The 19,556-nt window shown below is 42.5% G+C and overlaps 2 protein-coding genes across 4 annotated transcripts in view; one reads left to right on the forward strand and one right to left on the reverse strand.

Annotated features, from left to right (window-relative positions):
* Window positions 1-16,309, reverse strand: part of FMO5 (flavin containing dimethylaniline monoxygenase 5) — a 38,356-nt gene extending 22,047 nt beyond the window's left edge. The window contains exons 1-2 of one of the 3 annotated variants that reach the window (XM_035727130.1): window positions 16,187-16,309; window positions 3,832-4,004 (exon numbers count right to left, since the gene is read on the reverse strand). In XM_035727130.1, coding sequence (XP_035583023.1) covers window positions 3,832-3,966 — 135 coding nt within the window. In that variant the 5' untranslated portion in view covers window positions 3,967-4,004; window positions 16,187-16,309. Of the gene's footprint in view, window positions 1-3,831; window positions 4,005-4,243; window positions 4,422-4,455; window positions 5,016-16,186 lie in introns of those variants that run through there. The other 2 variants (XM_035727129.1, XM_035727128.1) reach the window with 2 other exon arrangements.
* A 55-nt stretch (window positions 16,310-16,364) lies between these two features.
* The window catches only part of CHD1L (chromodomain helicase DNA binding protein 1 like), a 71,426-nt gene continuing 68,234 nt past the window's right edge, over window positions 16,365-19,556 (forward strand). The window contains 1 exon segment of the mRNA XM_035727131.1: window positions 16,365-16,564. Within this exon segment, the coding sequence (XP_035583024.1) occupies window positions 16,432-16,564 (133 nt within the window). The 5' untranslated portion in view covers window positions 16,365-16,431.

The raw sequence follows: 19,556 nt of genomic DNA on the forward strand, positions 1-19,556 counted from the left end.
CCCTAAGAATGTGAATGAAATGCAGGCTTTGCAAGGATTTAGGGACTTACGAGGACTCTTATTTCCCACCTGGCACAGTGTCCCCATTCCTTATACCACCTGGTAAAGAAAGGGCACATGTAGGACTGGGGATCAGAGCAGCAAGCTGCCTCTGAAAAGGCCAAAATACTAGTAAAGCAGGTTATAGTTCTGGGCATCTCCCAAGCAGGACTACCATTTGAATTAGATGGGTCTGTGACTCTGAATATATGGGCTGGGCCGCAGTACCTGAAATAAGAGAAGGAGAGAGTACTCCTAGGATTTTGGTCTCAGCTCTGGCAAGAGAGCAAGAACCTGCCTCACCCGCATAGAGCACCCTTCCAGATTAAGCCTGTCAGTAAAGAACAGAGCACACTGTGGTAAGAACTTCCCTGCCCATCAAGAGATGGGATGAGAATACGTTCCATTTACCCACCTCTGCCATAGCTCAAATTTCCACGGTGATTAAGTGACATGCCTATTTGCAGCAGAGGTGCTCCCGGTCCACCAGTCTACTAGAAATGCAGGTGCTGCTAGGACCTGTGGAGGATGTAGATCCTCCAGATGCCCCTGCCCCTATACCTGCTGTGTCCCTGTAGCCTGTAGGGAGGGAGTGGGGAAATTCTAGCTGACGCCCAGTATACACCTGGGTCTAGTCAGGGCAATCCCTTCAAGAGGACTACAGTCACTATTTTGCCCAAAATTTACCCCATCTGGGCTGGAAACAGGAACAGAGTACACTAACCAGTGGGCTGAACTCAGAACAGCTTGGCTGGTGATTCATGAGTTCTGGCTGTTACTCCTTTGTTAACCTTTTGCATTGACAATTGGGCCGTTCTAAAGGGATGAAACCTACGGCTTGGACATTGGGAAGCCAAGGGGTGCTTGATCGTGAATGAGCCCTTGTGAGTATCAGGATATGTGGAAAGACATTTGGGTTCCCCTATAAGAGCCTGAAGTAGAACTCACTGTTTTCTAGGTCCCTACTCATAAAGCACTGACATCCCCCGGCAATCAAATAGGGGATACCTTAGCTCGTGTCACCCTTGAACTATAGGGACTCAAGTTAACTCAGTAACAGCATGTCCTGTGTGTTATAACCAATGCAAAGGCGACTACCAAAGGAATCTGGTGTTCTCAACCAGGGAGGGATTGGCAAATTGATTCTATTGCCTCAGTCTCCCCGAGTGAAGGTTATACGTATACCCTGGTTTGTGTAGACACAGCACCTGGCCTAACCCAAGCTTTCTCTGTGAATGTGCAAACCAGGCTGCCACCGTTAGGGGGTTATAGAAGCTGAGTACCATGTATGGATACCCTCATCAGTAGACATGACGGGGTGGTCCCATTTCAAAGGTCATGATGTGCAAGACTGGGCAACAGTCATGATAGTGAATGGAGGCTCCAGCTCCCCTAGAGTCCCTCAAGTAGCAGGGTTGGTAGAAAGGAAATAAAAGGAAATGAAATTACTAACAGGTGAATCCATTTTGGCCAAGTAGACGAAAGTACTGTCCCAGACTTTAACACATTTGCATGATCAACCAATAAGTCCTAAATACCCCATATGCCAGACTGGGGACTCCTCCTAAGGCCCTCGATACTGTAAAGGTGTGGAAGTTGTGGAACCCAGCCATTGCCCCAGCTCTCACCAAGATGAGCATGCTGTGCTGTTGAGAACACCAGACCCTGAGAAGGGCATTATCTACTGGGATTTGCAATGGTAAATTCTGCTGGGATGGGTGAGTTACTTCGCACTGGGATCCCATTGTCCTGCTACAAGCTAGACTTGTTGAAACATACTATACCTGCAATGGAATATGTACCATCGAGAGAGGGGGAGAGGATGGGGGTCCTGGTCAGGCATATCCCACCCCAGTCCATCTCACACCTGACAGTGCTGCCTCACCTGGCCAACCTGGACGGTATACGTGACCTGGTCCAATTCCTAAAACTGCAACCACCCTAATGTCTAAAGATCAGGCCTTGTCATTCTTGTAACAGAGGAACATCTCCCCATACAAGTTCCTACTAAATATCTGTTTGACCTGAGACTCTGCTGCTCCTTTGGTGTCCAGTTACACGATGGGCACCTGACAGAAATTCCTTTCTATGGTGGGCTCACCCGTATGTCCAACAAAGAAATCAATCCAACTGATGGCTATGTGGGAAGCTGCCCGTCTCTAGCTCCTCAGGATTGCCATGGTGAGAATCACCCCTCCAAGAAAAACACTGAGAGGCCCTAAAGCCGTACATTAAAGAAGAACAAATTAGGACTAGCATTCTTGGTTCATCTGATCTTACCAACACTGATCCAGAAACCTGGCCTGGGGCACACAGTACCAATAACACTGGGCATGGGTCTTCTTTTCCTGTCTGTCAGACTACACAGGCAGCCCATTAATCTGCTCACTGGAAGGGTCCTAGAAATACCACCGTCGAGCCAGATTTGGGATGGGTTTATGGATATTTGAACACCCAGGCACCCCTACGTTGGGAGGAGAGAAAAGTCATTCGAAACAGAACCAACACAACTCTACTGGGAATACAGGAGGGATGTCACTGGAACTGTGTGGTCAGTCACTCTGCCATATTAAAGGAGAGTGACCAGTTTGGTACTAACTGGTTGCACCACCCAGGTATTTATCGGGTAGCCCGGAAAGGGGCCTACTGGTTGTGTGGAACAAAATTTTGGCCACGGTTCCCACCTGGGTGGTTGGACCACTGCACCCTGAGTTTTCCCTGGGCATAGGGGAGAGTTCCCCACACCCGTGGAAACAAGACTTGCCAATTTCCCTCACCTCAAGGCTAGATGGACACGCTGTGTTTTCACTGACACGGACTACAGCCGCTGTCTTCGTTTCCTCCATTGGCCCGGTGGATGTTACAGTACATATAGAAGTCCTTACTAAATTCACCCAGCAAGCATTAAATGATAACCAACAAACCTTGTCCTTACTGAATACTGCAATAGCTCTAGTGGGAAGAGCTGTCCTCCAAAATAGAATGGCTTTGGACATTATTTTTGCCTCAGAAAGAGGCACCTGTGCCATTATCCAAACAGAATGCTGCGTGTTCATACCTGATGAGTCTGCCTATGTATCACCTATACTAAATCACATGAGAACATAAGTGAACACCGTGAGTGAGCCAACCCCCCAGACAGGGAATTTAATCAATCAGTGGTTCGGAGCCTGGGGTCCGCGGTGGGGAAAAAAAATTGTTTTGGAAATCATTACCTTAGTCTGTGTTTTCTTTTGCATGTGCCTACACTTTTACCGTGGTATCTACCTCCCATGCAGACAGAAAGACACCAAATGGGCCACCTGCATGATAGCGAACCCCCTTGCTGACCCCTCAGGGGACAGCATAGAAGAGGGGGCTGTGTGACATTGTAAAAGCTGGTCAGGAGAGGTGGCATACTGGGGGGAAGTCATCAAGAGGCTGTGCCCACACGTTACCCAGGAGCTGGACCTTCAGAGACTTCTTGGCATGTACATCTTGCTGGCCTTGCTAGTGATGTGGTGCTGAGACCATGTGCGTGGTACTGATTGAATCCAGTTAACATATACAGGTGTGGAGATGTACTTGTCTTGCTGCTGCCCAGGACACGCCACATATGTAAGTTCCCTTGCTTATTTAAACTTGCCATCTGCCACCCTGCAGTGGCCCACCTCTTTCTTGGGTCTCTCTCTGCCCTCCATGAAGGGGACCAGTTTCAGATTACACCTGGGATGCTCCTGAGGTTGCAAACTAACACTGCTGGGCACCCAGTTTCAGTGCGGGTTCCAAGTACTGAAGAACCAGGAGACTTACCTGGAACCTCCAGAGCCCTCCAATGTCATCAGTCCTTTCAAAGCAGACTGGCTCCAGGCCTTCTTCCAGGCAGCACTTGATAGAGGAGAGCCCACTCACACCTCCCCCAATCACTGCAATGCTTTTCTTGGTCATGGTCTCCGGATATCTTTACCAGGCTAGATCAATGTAACCTGTCCAAAACAAACAAACAAACAAACAAAAGACACAAAGCACACCTCAGTGAACACATTTCAGGGAAGAAAGATCTTGGCCATGGCATCCTCCCAATAAATGCTGCGACAACAGGTGCTTTAGGAGAAGCCAGATTCTGCTGTCTCCCGGGGCATAGGGAATTGCTCTGAAAGGGATATGGGAGCCCTGCGTCCACAAGACCTCAAGCTGAGAGCCCTGATGTGGCAGCCTAACTCACTGCCTTTCCTGTATTGCCTGGGGAATCCTTCAGCTGCCATCCAGAGCCTGCACTGCACTTTCGGCTGTTGAGGAAGAAAGATAAACCAACAAAGTGCAAACAGCCAACAGCCAATGGGGAGTAATTATTCCTCTCCACCTCCTTCCAGCCAAAGCCCTGCAGCTCAGGGGCACTCACTCCCTCCTCCAGGGAGAATATTACGTGGGCCAAACCTGCTTTGAGCCGAAAATAAATCCGACGACCTCTGTTTTGGATTGTAGTTGCCCAGAGGCTCAACCACTGTCTCTATAGAGACACAGCAACCCTGTGTTTCCATCCCAGCCCTCTCCACATCCACTTTTAACTTCCTTGTATCTGCCTTAAAGTGACAAACTCCTCCTGGTGAAAGGGAAACTAGCAACAACCTCAAAGCAAGTCTTGCTCTAAAAGCTTCAGTGGAGAACACCTACCTTTCAGGATGTGTTAAAACAGATCCCGGAGCCTCATCCCTCCTCACCACCCCACTCCCACTTCACAGATGGGCTCTTTGGTTCCAGGTTGCTGGTAGAAATTTACTTAAAATACCTGTGCACTAAACGGGCCGCTGCAGTTCAGTGAGAAATGGATCACGTTTCCCACCTAAAGGAGCTTCTACCTGGTTGGCTGAGTTGTTAAGCATCTGCCTTTGGGGCAAATCAGCATCTCAAGATCCTCGGTTGCAGCCCTGCATTGGGTTTTCTGCTCAGTAGGGCAGTCTGCTTCTCCCTCGGCCCCTGTGTGTGCTCTCTTTTAGTCAAATAAGTAAATTTTTTTTTTTTTAAAGTGTTTTCTCAGGGCACCTGGGTGGCTCAGCTGCTTAAGTGTGGGGTCTCCATTTTGGCTGGGGTCAGGATCTCAGGCCCGGGAAATTCAGCCCCGCTAGGGCTCAGGTTTAGGGAGTTGCTTCTCTCCCTCTCCCTCTGCCCCTCCCTGCGCGCTGTCTTGCTCTCTTTCTCTCTCAAATCTTTTTTTTTTTTAAGTGCTTTCTCTCACACAGTTACATCAGTAATTAAAAACATAAAATGTCCACTTTAAAAATGGAACTTAATTTTTTCAAATATAAGATCATGCAGAAGAGGCCAGTGCAACGGATGTAGGATATCACACACCGAGTCAGAATCAGGGCCCATCCAACCCACCAGTCTGTTTTGACATATGTGAGGAGTTTTTGGAGAACTAAGCAGTGGCTGATGCCATCTATTTGTTTACCTTCTACTTACTTCCTTAGCCAACTTGGCTCATGATGGTTTGATGTCAGTAATGTCAGTCCCGGGTTTCCAAAGTATCCTTCATGGGCCAGTAATGATCATTTCTCAAGGGCTCACCTTGTACCGTTCAAAAAACCGGATGGGAATGAACCCATGTAATCTCTCAGCAACCCAATGAGGCAAGTACTATCATCACCCCCATCCTCCCAGTAAGTGGAAAGGCAGGGATGCAAACCAGGCAGTTTAACTTATAAATGAGTTATTCGTAAACTGGAAAATTTTGAATGTACTAGAGATGCCTAGATAGAAGAAAACAGGTAAATACTTTTATAAATTGAATATTAACCTCTCCCTTACTGAATCAATTTCACAATTTCAGAACAATGCAAGAATCACTTTTAAAACTTAATATTGTAAAATGTAATTTTATTTTAATTCTCTACTACTTTGTGTTTTACAATTAATTACTTTTAAATTTGGCAACTATGTTTTGTGTGGGGTTTTTTTAAAAGATTTTATTTATTCATTTGACAGAAAGAGAGAGAGCACAAGCAGAGGGTGCGGCCAGCAGAGGGAGAGGGAGAAGCAGGTCCCCGCTGAGCAGAATGAACTGGATGTGGGGCTCCACCGGGATCATGCCCCGAGCCAAGGCAGTCAGTTAATCAACGGAGCCACCCAGGCGCCCCTGTTTTGTGTTTTTTTTTTTTTTAAAGATTTTATTTATTTATTTATTTGACAGAAACAGACACAGCGAGAGGGGGAACACAAGCAGGGGGAGCGGGAGAGGGAGAGGCAGGCTTCCCGCGGAGCGGGGAGCCTGACGTGGGGCTCGATCCCAGGACCCTAGGATCACGACCCGAGCCGAAGGCAGACGCTTAACGACTGAGCCACCCAGGCGCCCCTGTTTTGTGTTGTTTTTAAATTACTTGTAAAATGTTTTAAACCTTGACTCAAATTTCCTCATTTAGTCTAACTGCCATTTGCAAGTGAGTCAATTTCTTCACTGGGCTGTAACAATATATGCAAACTAATGGACAGGTTCAACACAATTACTCACTCATGCTATTAGGAAAGAGCAATAGCACAAATGACAGATACAATAGATAACAGTGAGTAATTCCAAGGTAATATATATGAGGCTTTTGGAGGAGAGTGTGTGTGTGTGTGCATGTGCGTACATATGTAATTGTACAGAGGAGTTTCTGCAAAGGTCTAACCGAGGAGGAGCTTTTGAATAGTTTAGCGTCACTTCTACTCAGATGTTCTCCCGTGTCCTAATTCTTTCTGTTAAGTCTGCATTTTGCATTTTACATTCATTCAATATTGTCCTTTGGAGGCCACTTCTTTTAAGATGGCAGCTATAGAAGATAGAAGGAGCTTAGCGTAGATCTTATTTGAAGAACTGCCAAGGAAAGCTGCTTGATTAGCACTGGACTGGGACATAACTTTTCACTTTTTTAATTGTCTTTTGATGAGAAGTTTTAAATATTGATGAAATCTATTTAACAGTTTTTCTTTTATGATTAGTACATTTTGCTCCTATTTAAGAAACCTTTGCACATCCCAAGCTCATATAGCTTCCTGTGTTTCCAGCTAGAAGATTTATAAGTTTAGATTTTAAATTTAGATCTATGATCCATTTTAAATTAATATGAATGGTCTAAGTGTAAAGGTCAAGGTGAATTTTTTTAAGAAAAATTAATAGCTTTATTTTTCCTCAATATACATTTAGAAAATAGGTCAAAGGAAAGGTTTCATGAAATAGACCAGAGGACTATATACAAAGTGGAGAGTTCCAAATCAGAGAGACCGAGTGCACGGACGGAGCACTCTTCCCCAAGGGCCACAGCAGCCTAGGACCTTCCGGTTGAACATTTGCCCATCATCATCACAGCGGTGACTTTTTTTTTCCCCTATCTGGATGATATGGTCTTCCAGCAGCATTTATTCTAGGACCTTTCTTTCCCCTTGAATTGCGTCGGTGTCTTGGTCATTGGTCATATATGTGTGAACCTGTATCTGGACTCTCTTCTGTCTCACTGGCCTATTTGTTTATCCTTACACCTATACCATATGGTCTTAATTACTTTAATCTAAAATTTGAAAACTGGTTATATACATATCTTCCATCTTTGTGCTTATTTTAGAGATGATTTTGACTATTCTCATTTTTTTCAATTCCATATAAATTTTAAAATTAGCCTATCAATTTCTATCAAAGACACCTCCTGGGATTTTGACTAGGATTACATTGAATGTACAGACCAACTTGGGGAGAACAGACATCCTAAGAATTGAATCTTCTAATCTGTAAAATAGACTATTTTTGTCTTTTAAAAGGTCTTTTTTGATTTCTCTGTGTTGTGTCATAATTTTCAGTGTGGAATCTTGCACATTTGATTTAGTCCTGTGTATTTTATTTTTAAAATCCTATTGTAAATGGTGTTGTTTTTACATTTTCATCTTCCATTTATTTGTTGCAAGTATGAAGAAATACAACTTATGTTTGTGTATTGAATTTAGCACGTGGCTTTGCTAAATTCACTTATTACTTCCAGTAGTTTGTAGATTCCTTGGATAGTCTACAATCATGTCATTTATGAATAACCCGTTACCGTTCTCTTTCCAATTTTTAATTTTTTTTCTCTCCTTATTGCGCTGGTTAGGACCTCTAATACGGTATTGAACAGAAGCAGTAATAACAGACACACTTGTCTTGTTAGGGAGAAATGGTCACTATTTTATCATTAAGTGTGATGTGATTTGTATGTTTTAGGAAAATAATCTTATCAAATTGAAGAAGTTTCTATTCTTAGGTAGCTAGGACTTTTTATTATGAATGGGGGTTGAATTTTATAAACTACTTCTTCTGTATCGATTAAGATGATCCTATTGTTGAAATTATATTGAATAATTTTTTATTTTATTTCTTTAAAGATTTTATTTGAGAGACAGAACGAGCAGGGGGAGTGGGGGAAGGGCAGAGGGAGAGAGGGAGAAGCAGACTCTCTGCTGAACAGGGAGCCCAATGTGGGGCTTGATCCCAGGACTCTGGGATCATGATCCGAGCCAAAGGCAGACGCTTAACCAACTGAGCCACCCATGTGCCCCTTGAATGATTTTTTAATGTTAAGCAAACTATGTCTTTCTAGAATAAACTCACATAACCATGATGAGTATAGTTTTATGGAACATTGTATTTGATTTGTTAAAATTCCACTTGGAATTTTTTTCCATTAAAGGGATATTGCTCTAATTTTTTTTTTGGTAATGTCCTTGATAGGTTTTCGTATCAAGGGTATGCTGGCCTATCTGAAAGATTTTGTGTAGAATTGTTGATCTTTTTCCTTAAAAGTTTGGTAGCATTTACCAGTGTCGCCGTCTGGATCAGGTGTTTTGATTGTTGGAATGTTTTAAATTATGGATTTAATTTCATTAAAAGAGGAGTATTCAAATTCTCTTCTTGTGTCCATTTTTGTAAGTTGTGTTTTTCTAGAAAGTTGCCCATTTCATCTAGGTCGTCAAATGACTTGGCATAAAGTTATTCATGATATCCTCTTTTTTTGTTTTTAGAGAGAGAGAGAGAGACTGTGTGCGTGCGTGGGAGGCAGGTGGGGAGGGGCAGGGGGAGAGGGAGAGAGAATCTTAAGTAGGCTCCACAGAGCTGACACAGGGTTCGATCTCATGACCCTGAGATTAAGACCTGAGCCAAATCAAGAGCTGGACCCTTAACCGACTGAGCCACCCAGGCACCCCCCTCATATTATTCTTTTAAAATGTGTAGCATCTAGAGTGATATTGCTTCTGCCATTCCTAATATTAGTTATTTGTTTTTCTCATTCTTCTTTTTCCTTGATCAATTATGTCAATTTTTAATCTTTTTAAAGAATTGTCTTTTGGCTCCTTTGACATTCCCTATTTTATGTCTTTTTTCTATTTCATTAATTTCTGATTTTGTGTTTCTTATTTCCTTCTTTCTACCTTTGCTTTTTCCTAGCTTGTAGAGATATTTACTTAATTCATCAAATCTCCATCTGAGAACTACTATAGCGGCATCCCAGAAATTTTCATATGTTGTATTTTCATTAGTGTTCCTTTCAAAATATTTTCAAACTTCTACTGTGATTTCATCTTTGATGAATGGATTATTTAGAAGTTACCTCATTTTCAAATAATATGGGATTTTCTAGATATTTTGTTCTTGATTTCTAGTTTAATTTTGTCATTAGAGAATATAATTTTATTTATAGAATATAAATATATATTGTTCTATATAATCATAGAATTAGAGAATATAGTTTTTATTGCTTAGCATATGGGATATTGTGTTCAGTGTTTCGTATACATTTGAGAAGATTGTGTAACCTGTAGCCGTTAAGTATAGTGTTCTGCAAGTGTCCGTTAGGTTAAGTTGTTTAGGAGTGTTGCTCAAATGTTCTATAGCATTACCAATGTTTTGTCTATTTGTTCTATTAATTATTGAGGAGGTATGTTAAAATTTCCATATATAATTCTAAATTTGTCTTTCCCATACAGTTTTGTCAATTGTTGGCTTCATAAATTTTGAAGTTATATTATTAGGTGCATATATGTTCAGGATTATGTCTTCTTCCTATGGAATTGATCTTCTAGTTATTATAAATTTCCTTCTTTTTTCTTTCACTTCTTCCTTAAAATGTACTTATTAATATAGCCTCATCAATTTTCGTACGGTTCCTGTTTGCATGGAATATCTTTTCTCATTATTTGATTTCCAATTACTTATGTTTAAATCAATAACATATTTAAAGTATGTTTTTTGTAGGCAGGATATTGTTGGGTCTTTTTTTTTAATAGTTTGACAATCCTTTTCTTTCTTTTGAAAGATTTACTTATTTATTTAATTTTTTAAGTAAGCTCTACACCCAGTGTGGGCCTTAAACTCATGACCCCAAGATCAAGAGCTGCATGCTCTACCAACAAGCCAGCCAGGCACCCCAACAATCTCTTTCTTTTAAAGGTTAATTAGTCCTTTTAAATTTATTGTGATTACTGATGTGGTTACTGAAAAATTGATTTATTTTTAAATTTTACACCTCTTCTTTGTGTGTTCCTCCTTTCCTGCTTTCCTTCAGTTTAATCAAGTTATGTTTTAGTTCTTCATTTTTCCTCTGTTATTATCTTTTTAGATCCACTTCTTATATTTTTCATGGTTGTTTTAATGATTATAATATGCATCCTTACTTTATCACTATCTTGAATTATTATTTAACTGCTCCACAATGTAAGAGTCTTACAAGAGGATTCTTCTAATTTCATCTCCCTGAATTTTGTATTATGGTCATACATTTTACTTCTACATGTTAGGAAGCCCCTAATACGTTGACAGTATTGTTGTTTTACATGGCAGATAGTCTTTTTAAAAGAGTTTGAAATGAAAATTGTAAAAACACCATTTATATCACATCAAAATATCAAATCACTGGCGATAAACCAAACGAAAGATGTACAGGTCCTCTATGCACAAAGTGGGGGAATATATTGGAGAAAATGAAGGAAACCTAAATTAATGGAGTGAGGTACCATGTTTATGAGAGTCAATATTGTAAAATGTCCGTTTACTGCAATTTAGTCCTCAAATTCAATGCAATGCCAATCAAAATCTCAACACATAGGCGAGTGTGTGTGTGTGTGTGTGCGTGCGCGCGCACATGTGCGAGGCTGATTTTAAAATCTTAGCCAAGACACCCGAAAAAGAAAAAAGCTCACCAAAGATGTGCCGATGGCAAAGAAGCTTTTTCATGGATTGAAATAACTTATTATATATATTAAATATTACATATTTATATATTAGAACAATCTCATTAGCACATTTAAAGCTTCAGCTCCTGTACTAGATCACCTCACAACCACTTGCATTCCAGCGGCCAAAGCAAGTTAATACAGAGTCAGCCTGTTGGAAGGCACTGAAGACAAATGGACAAAGGCATAGATGTATAATCATTTTATAGGATATGAATAGTCACTTACAGGGAGAAAGTGAACAGTTGGGAACAGTAATACAATCTACCAGAGCTGTCTATCCATGACCCCACCACTGAGTAGGTAGCCCACATTGTATATATGTGTGTGTCTGTGTGTGTTCTGTTTACTTTCAGAACCTGTATCTGTGGGCCATGCTTATGAGAAAAACACTCTGGAACAATTTTTGGTGGATTCCCCAAGCAAATGAGGTTATGATGGGACCTCAACAATGAGGGATAATTCCTCATTTCTTGAGTCTCCATCAGTGAGATGTAGATACTTGGGTGATCACCAGGTTCATTCCCAACTTAAGTTTTTTGGTCCTTCACAATACCCTGGACATTCAAATTTGTGTTTAGTTAGCTCCTTATAAAAAATTATTTCATTTAACTTTTACAACATCATTATAGGGTAGCTGTTATTATCCTCATTATAAATTAATATGTATCTAGGCCTTCCAGAAGCACTCTCTGATTGTTAAAACTCTGATTATGAAGATTAATCTTACATGCCGGTTTTGAGCAGTTTTGGGGGACGGAAGTGGGAGAACTCCCTGGCATCAAAGTTACAACAATGCCTCAGGAATACAGGTATGTGTGCAACAGCTGTGCTCAGTTTTTAAACCCAAGACCCAGGCTTTATGGGGTTATGGCTTTGGGCACTCGTCAACCAGAGCAGGAGAGAATTCCTTGCATTCTAGCCTCTAGTAGCAAGATCACACTGTCAAAAGATATGTTGTAAAAAGATTTTACTTATTTATTTTAGAGAGGGAGAGCGTGCACAAGCACGGGGTGGGACAGAGGGAGAGGAGAGAATTTCCAGCAGACTCCGACTAAGCACACAGAGCCTGATGCAGGGCTCGATCTCACAACCCTGAGATCAAAACCTGAGCCGAAATCAAGAGCCAGCTGCTTAACCAACTGAGCCACCCAGGCACCCTTGGCAACAAAAAAAATATTTTAATGTAGCCTGAGTCATGAGAAACATTTTGCTTCATGGTTATTATGGAGATGTCCTTTTCCTTCTGCGGAAATACGTCACAAAAGTTCAATTCCAGAGTTGGCAAACTCAAAAGCCTTCTGTGATTAGCTGTGTGGATTACACAACAACACACTTCTAGATGAAAGAAAAGAGTGTGAAACTGCATGTGCTTAATTCCAGGCAAGACATGACAGTAAAAAGTTATTCAAATAAAAAGGAGAACACACAGCGCTGTAATCCAAAAGACCGGCGGGCAAATTTTGACTTGTGGCCAGTTTACAATCTTTGTATTTTGTCCTCAGAGATTTATGTGGTATTATTCCAGTATTATGCCCTCACCTTTGGTATTAAAGAGTAGTGGCAACTTTCTAAACTGACTCAGCAAGAGTCCTGTAAACCAGATCCACGTTGTTGATATACGCAAATGTTCACTCTCTATAGTACATTTCCTCTGAATTTCTAGGCTTTAAATTTATTATGTTATTTGATGCAAAAGATGTATAACAATATCAAGAGTCAAAATGAAATTTTCTCCTTTCTTGAGAGAAAGAAAACTCTTTTTTTAATCCCCGTAGAATGATCTCTCCATTTGAGGGCCCTGACCTAGGCCTAACCTGAGCCCAAAGGTCTAAGTCCATGTACCTAAGAAGAGGTTTGTACAAATTTTCATCCATGGTCACAGCTTTTATTCGGGCTCTACAACTGATTTACTGGATGCTGCCAGCCGGTATCCTACTGTTACCCAACAGGGACGTAATGGCCAACAAACAATTTGTTTGCTAACCTGTGCGTGATCACGCTTGTTTTCATAGGGTGGGCAGATGCTAAGACCCATCACTAGCGTGATCCGGTTACCATTAATCTTACCGAGTTGCTATTGCCAGAGGATTTACCTTCTCTGTAGAGGACGACGACAAATTAATATGAAACCATGATTACATAGCCTAAGTAACGAATTATAAAGGAATTGGGCTTAGATTTTATTCTGGCAGTTAGCACAGACTTCCTAGAAAACAATGTTGACTAAGTTTGCCCATCTGGGAAATGTCTTCTCTGTGCTTCGGGTTTATGACAATCACGGCTCCCGGACTTTAGAATCATTCTACGGGCACCTCATTCAAACATTCCGCAATACTATTTATTGAGTGCATATATGTGCCAGGCACTGTTCTAGGTACAGATTCAACAAATCCTTAAAGTGAAATCCTTATCTTCCCTTCCTCAAACCAGCTGTTGTCTCCTGTGTTCTCTATCTCAGTGCTGGCAGCAACATCCACCTAGTTATCCAAGGCAGAAGTCCCTGGAGTCAATATCAATATTTCCTTCTTCATCAGCCCTCTATCCAATCAATGACCAAGTCCCGGCCAGTCTACCCTCACCAATCTCAAGAATCTATTACTCCTTTGCTAACCTTGCCTCAGTGCCTTTGCCCTGTGGTCTCTCTGTCTTGAACAGTCTTCTTCCTGACTTCACACAGTGGGCTCATCATTCAGATCTTAGCTCAAATGTCATCTTCTTGATGACATGCTCTTCAATCCACCCTATTCGGAGCTGCTTCCCAGCCCTACTCTTAATCTCATTACCCTCTTTTACATCTCATTACTGTCTTTTACTATCTTGTTACCACCAATACTACCTGATAACTTATTGGTACCCTCCCCACCGTTTTGTTTTTCTCCATCACTAGAATCTAAGCTTCATAAGTGCGGAGACTTTCTCTGCCTTGTTCACCCCTGTTCTGGACACCGGGGATACGGCCAGTATATCATTCTGTATTGCTCTCATCTGGCAAAAGTCCAACCCCAGTAAACTCCAATTCTCTAACTATTCCCTACCTGCACTCAACACACACCATGCTGGCTGGTCTCATGACCATAAACCTTGCTGCTGCTTGGCAATACTACCATATTTCTCTAGTCAATTCACTATCCCACATCCCAGACAACGATTTCACACATTTCCCTCCTAAGACCTCCAAAATCCAGAATCCCCTTCCCCGTCCTCAAGCTCATCTGATGACCTTGCTTCTTATTTCACTTAAACAACAGAAACAATCACTGGATCACCTTTTATAGACTGAAGTATAGTTGACATTAAAAGTGAATTCTGGATGTTCCTCAAACCTCCTCCTTCTTAGTCTTACCCCTCCATAAGTGGAAACTCCACTCTACCATTTGCTCAGGCCAAATCCCTGAAATCATCCTTTATTCCTGGACTTTTCTCAGATGCTCAATCCGTGTACCTTATAGACTCTACCTTTTCAGTGTATCTAGTGTCTGACCAGTACTCACCATTCCACTGCCACCCTGCTGGCCCAACAACTATTCTCGCTTGCAACGGTCTCCTAACTGGTCACTCTACTACCACTCTACCCCCTTCCATTGACTCCTTTCATGCACCATCTAGAGTAAAACTTTTATAGGTATTATCTTACTAGCAGCTGACTTTGGAGTTTCTCAGCTACCTTTCCTAGCTGTATTTTCGACGTCAGACTCAAATCTACCAAGAGAAATTCTAGCTTAAAGCTAGGACCCTGTTGCTGCTATTATGCTAAAACAAATGCACTTTAAGTTAAAAATAATAAAGGCTCTTTTATTTGAGTGGCAGGTGGTTGATATTGCTGCTTTAGTGAATAAGTCTACCTACAGAACCTGGAGGGGAGCAAAAAAGTCAAACACGGAGATCAGCATGCAAAAATCACTCATGAGCAACCACAAGGGGCAGAAGCCCCGCAGAGAAGCCAGGAAAGGATACAAATCTCATTTATGGTTTTGAAAGAACATCAAGTAGGAAATCAGTTAGCCCCATTATGTGACTGTTTCTCTTTCACCTTAACATTGGTAACTACCCGATTTTTATTTGCTTACTGCCTGTCTTTTCCTTTTAAAATATACACTTAATTTAAAATATAAGTCTAATATAAGTATATTTTATTTGCATGTTTTGCAAATGAGACTAGTGGCCTTTGTCTTCAGTACCAAGAGTGCTTGACACGTGGTAGGTGCTCAAAACAGTGCTTTGGGTTTTTATGAATAAATCAACCCAAAGACATTTCTTTTGTAGCTCAGAACTAATTTCTCCCTTTTATTTTAGGGGTAGATGGGACTGGGGGGAGGGGCATGCAACTTTAATCTGAGTTTACTGAAGGTAGAAGCTTCAAGGTTAACCTAATGGGACTAGTATTCTGATGACATTACCCAGAGAGTAATATGCTTCCTATTCTAGTTTACGTCATCTAATGTGAGGACAATTCTGGTACCTATTTATAGGGTTACTGGGAGGGTTAAATGAGAAAATAAATACATGTAAAACCCTCAGGGCAGCACCTCTAAGTGCATCATTAACTGCAGTTATTTGGTTACTACGATTTTATGTCAGTGGTACACTCCTAATTATAAATTACTACCTCATAAATCCACTTAAAGCTGATGTTGACACGGTGACCCCTAATCTAACACATTGCTTCAATTTGTTCCCCATAATTCACGTGAGAAATCCATTGTGGTAATGACAATTTTCATGATTTTAATTTCCTACCATTCAGAAGTTCCTAACTTTGGTCTATGGCCAACAGGGATTAAGTAAGAGGATTTCAGGGCGGAAACCAATTTATCACTGGTGCAAACGGAACCGAGCACACCATGCTTTCCATTCTTGCTGGGAATCGCTGGAGGACAGGGACCATGTCTTACTGAATTCCATAACCCCAGAGCCCAGCAGAGTATGCATGTACCTGGCGCATAGTCAGTATTGCTAATAAACCAATGGTGAGCATAGTCTGACCTCCGGACGAGCCGAGAGCAGGCCGAGCACAACCGGAAAGAGCGAAAATGAGAGCCTGAAAGCGGACTCCGAGCACCGCTTTGCGCCCGGAAGTCGGCGCAGGACGCGTCCTCTGGCGGCGGCTGCGCGCTGGGGCCGGCCGGGGCGCGTCGGGCAGGAAGCGCGCGGGCGCCGCGGGGCGCGTCTCTGGGCCGCATGGAGAGCGCGGGTCCCGCGGCGTGTGGGGGCCACGCGCCCGGCTTCCTACGTGCCCTTCAGACCCGGAGCCGAGGCGAGGCGGCGCGGGCACGGGTGCAGGAGCAGGACCTAAGGCAGTGGGGCCTGACAGGTCAGTGGCCCCGGCCCAGCTTCCTCCCGGGCCGGCCAACTCGTTGGCACTCGCCTTTGGCGGGCGGGGGCACCCCGCGCCAGGAACGGGCCTTCGGCGCCGCGGGTGGGCCGTCCTGTGGGTTTTTTGTTTGTTTGTTTTTATTTGCGGGCTTCAGGGTCTTTCCTTCCCGCCCCTGCGGTGGGGCCGGGCACAGGACCCGGGCCAGGGGCCAGGCGGCCGTTACCCCTGCCTGCGCAGCGCGGGGTTGGCGGGCGCGGAATGAATGAGATACCGGGAGGGGAAGCGGGGCGCGTCCGCGGCCCGGCACACTGGCCCCATGGCGGAGGAACTCGGTGAGGCCGCTGTGCTGAAGCTAAGACCTTTCTTTCTGAAGATGCAGAGGACGTGCTGGCGCTCCAGGAATGTGTGTTTAAAGTTTCTGTTCCGGTCGGTTTGGAGGCCCAGCCTGCGGATTTCATGAGTTGCTCCTGTAAAACTATCAGAACTCGTCTACTTGCTTCAGCTGTCTTCGTTTACCGTGCACGGGCCGTTGTTTGATAATTTCCCATTGGTTAATTCTCCCGCAATGCTCTATTTTATTTTTTATTTTTTTAAAAACGATTTTATTCATTTATTTGACAGAGACACAACGAGAGAGGGAACACAAGCAGGGGGAGAGGGAGAAGCAGGCCTCCCGCGGAGCAGGGAGCCCAATGCGGGGCTCGATTCCAGGACCCTGGGATCATGACCTGAGCGGAAGGCAGAAGCCCAATGGGTGAGCCACCGCGGCAATGCTCAGTTTTAAAATACACAGCTAGGGGGGCGCCTAAGTGGCTCAGTTGGTTAAGCGACTGCCTTTGGCTCGGGTCATGATCCTGGAGTCCTGGGATCGAGTTCCACTTCGGGCTCCCTGCTCGGCGGGGAGTCGGCTTCTCCTTCTGACCCTCTTCCCTTTCGTGCTCTCTATCACATTCTTTCTCTCTCAGATAAATAAATAAAATCTTAAATTTAGTTTAAAAAATAAAATAAAATAAGCAGCTGGGGACGCCAGTTGGTTAAGCGGCTGGCTGCCTTCGGCTCAGGTCATGATCACGGAGTCCCTCATCGGACTCCCAGTTGAGCGGGGAGACTGCCTCTCCCTGTGCCTGCCGCTCCCCCTGCTTATGTGCGCGCTCTCCCCCCTGCAACCCCCCCCGCAAGTAAATGAATATAATCTTTAAAAAAAAATAGGCAGCTAAGCAAAGTTTATTAGTCCTTACCACGCATAAATGTATTTTATTTATACCAGTCCTTCCCTGGAGTCTCTGAAGCTCGAAGCTTTACGGACAGCAAGGGTGACACCATCTGCTGTGGATGGAAAAACTCAGGCCTATTTTCTTATTTCCTGGCCTGGCTACGCTTGACTCACCACCTAAGCTCTCCAGCCCTCGATTTTTTGAATCATAAAATGGGGAATGCAGTGCATGCTTTAACTGTATAATAGAAACTTGGATCAATAATAATTAATGGTGTAGTCCTTAATTCATTATTTATTGAGTGCTACTGAGAGCCGCATAGTATGAGTGGTTAGGTACGGTGATGCGCAAAACAAAATAGGGCCTTGCCCTACCAGTGTTTCTACGGTGGGGACTGTGCGTGCTTCCAAAAGTATAAACTAATATTTATTGAACTCCTGTTATGTAGTAAATGCCAAGGAAGTGAGTTTTTGTTGATTCTCAGAATGAACCAAAGATGCAGTTCTGTATCCGCTTAGAAGAGGAATGAAGACGAATGGGTAGGATACAGACACGAAAGAGAAAAATCTCTCCTTTCCTGTGTCTTTGAGGCTATGGGAATGAGTGCGTCTGTGTCTGTAAGGAGTGTGTATCCAACCTAAAAAGAAATTTATGGACTGGTGTTTATGTGGATATCTTACATATTTTTATGGCCTATTCCTTGCCTGTGTTTTAGGTGTGATGCTTTGAGAATATTTGTGGGAGAAGGCTAGAGGACGTGTGCTCATTGTTACAGACCGCAGATAATACATCTGGGTGCGTGTTATTTTAGTAAAACCGAGAAGACATACATAAGACGCCGCACCTTTGTTTGGCTGCATTAGTTAAGAAGGAAGTAGACAGTGTGGAAACTTAGTGATGGGAACGATAAGTTGGTAGTGGAAGGAAAGAAAAAAATAGAAAACAGGTATATGCAAAATAACAACCACTGAATATTACAGCTTGAGACTCTTATTTCTATTTACTAGAATTTATATTTTGCAAAATAATTTTTTGAGAGTTGGTTAAAAATCCTCATTGTTTTTTTTTCTTATTACAGAAGTAGTACATGTTCTCTGTAAAACATTTAGAGCAATACTCTTTGCATAAAAAATTTAATTGCCTTAATCCTTTTACTGTTAATATGTTCTCATTTATCCTGCCAGTCCTTGATCTGTGTGGTACATATAATTTCTTTTTTTTCTTCTCTGAGGCAGGGGGTGGAGCTAGGGAGAGGAGCAAAAATGGGGTTGCATATGCCTACTTTTTGGAAACAGTTTTTTCTTCTATTATCTTTTAGTCTTTTTAGTCATTCTTCAATATCATATTTAGTGGGTATAGATCTTTCGATGTATGGATGTACAGTAGTTTAACCAGCCAAATATGTGGGTATTTAGGTTCTTACTTTTTTTGTGGTTATAAATAATACTAATAAATGTCCTTGTAACCAAATATTTATTACATTCATAAATTAATTCTTCCAAGTCAGCATTTCTAGGCCAAAGAGTTTGTGACATTTTTGCTCATTTCTCCACATTCTCACCAATACTGGTATTTTCTGATTTGAGAAGTTATGGTGAGCCCTGTGAATTGTGTAAGACTGATGAATCAAAGACCTGTACCCCTGAAACAAATAATACATTATATGTTAATTAAAAACAATAAATAAAAAAATGTTCTTTTGTTATTTAATGTTTGTTTTCTGGTATTGATGGACACTTGGATATTTGTCTTCTTTTTGTTCCTTCTGTATTTAT

The sequence above is a fragment of the Zalophus californianus genome, chromosome 4, assembly GCF_009762305.2.
Source record: "Zalophus californianus isolate mZalCal1 chromosome 4, mZalCal1.pri.v2, whole genome shotgun sequence".
Taxonomy (NCBI): Eukaryota; Metazoa; Chordata; class Mammalia; order Carnivora; family Otariidae; genus Zalophus; species Zalophus californianus.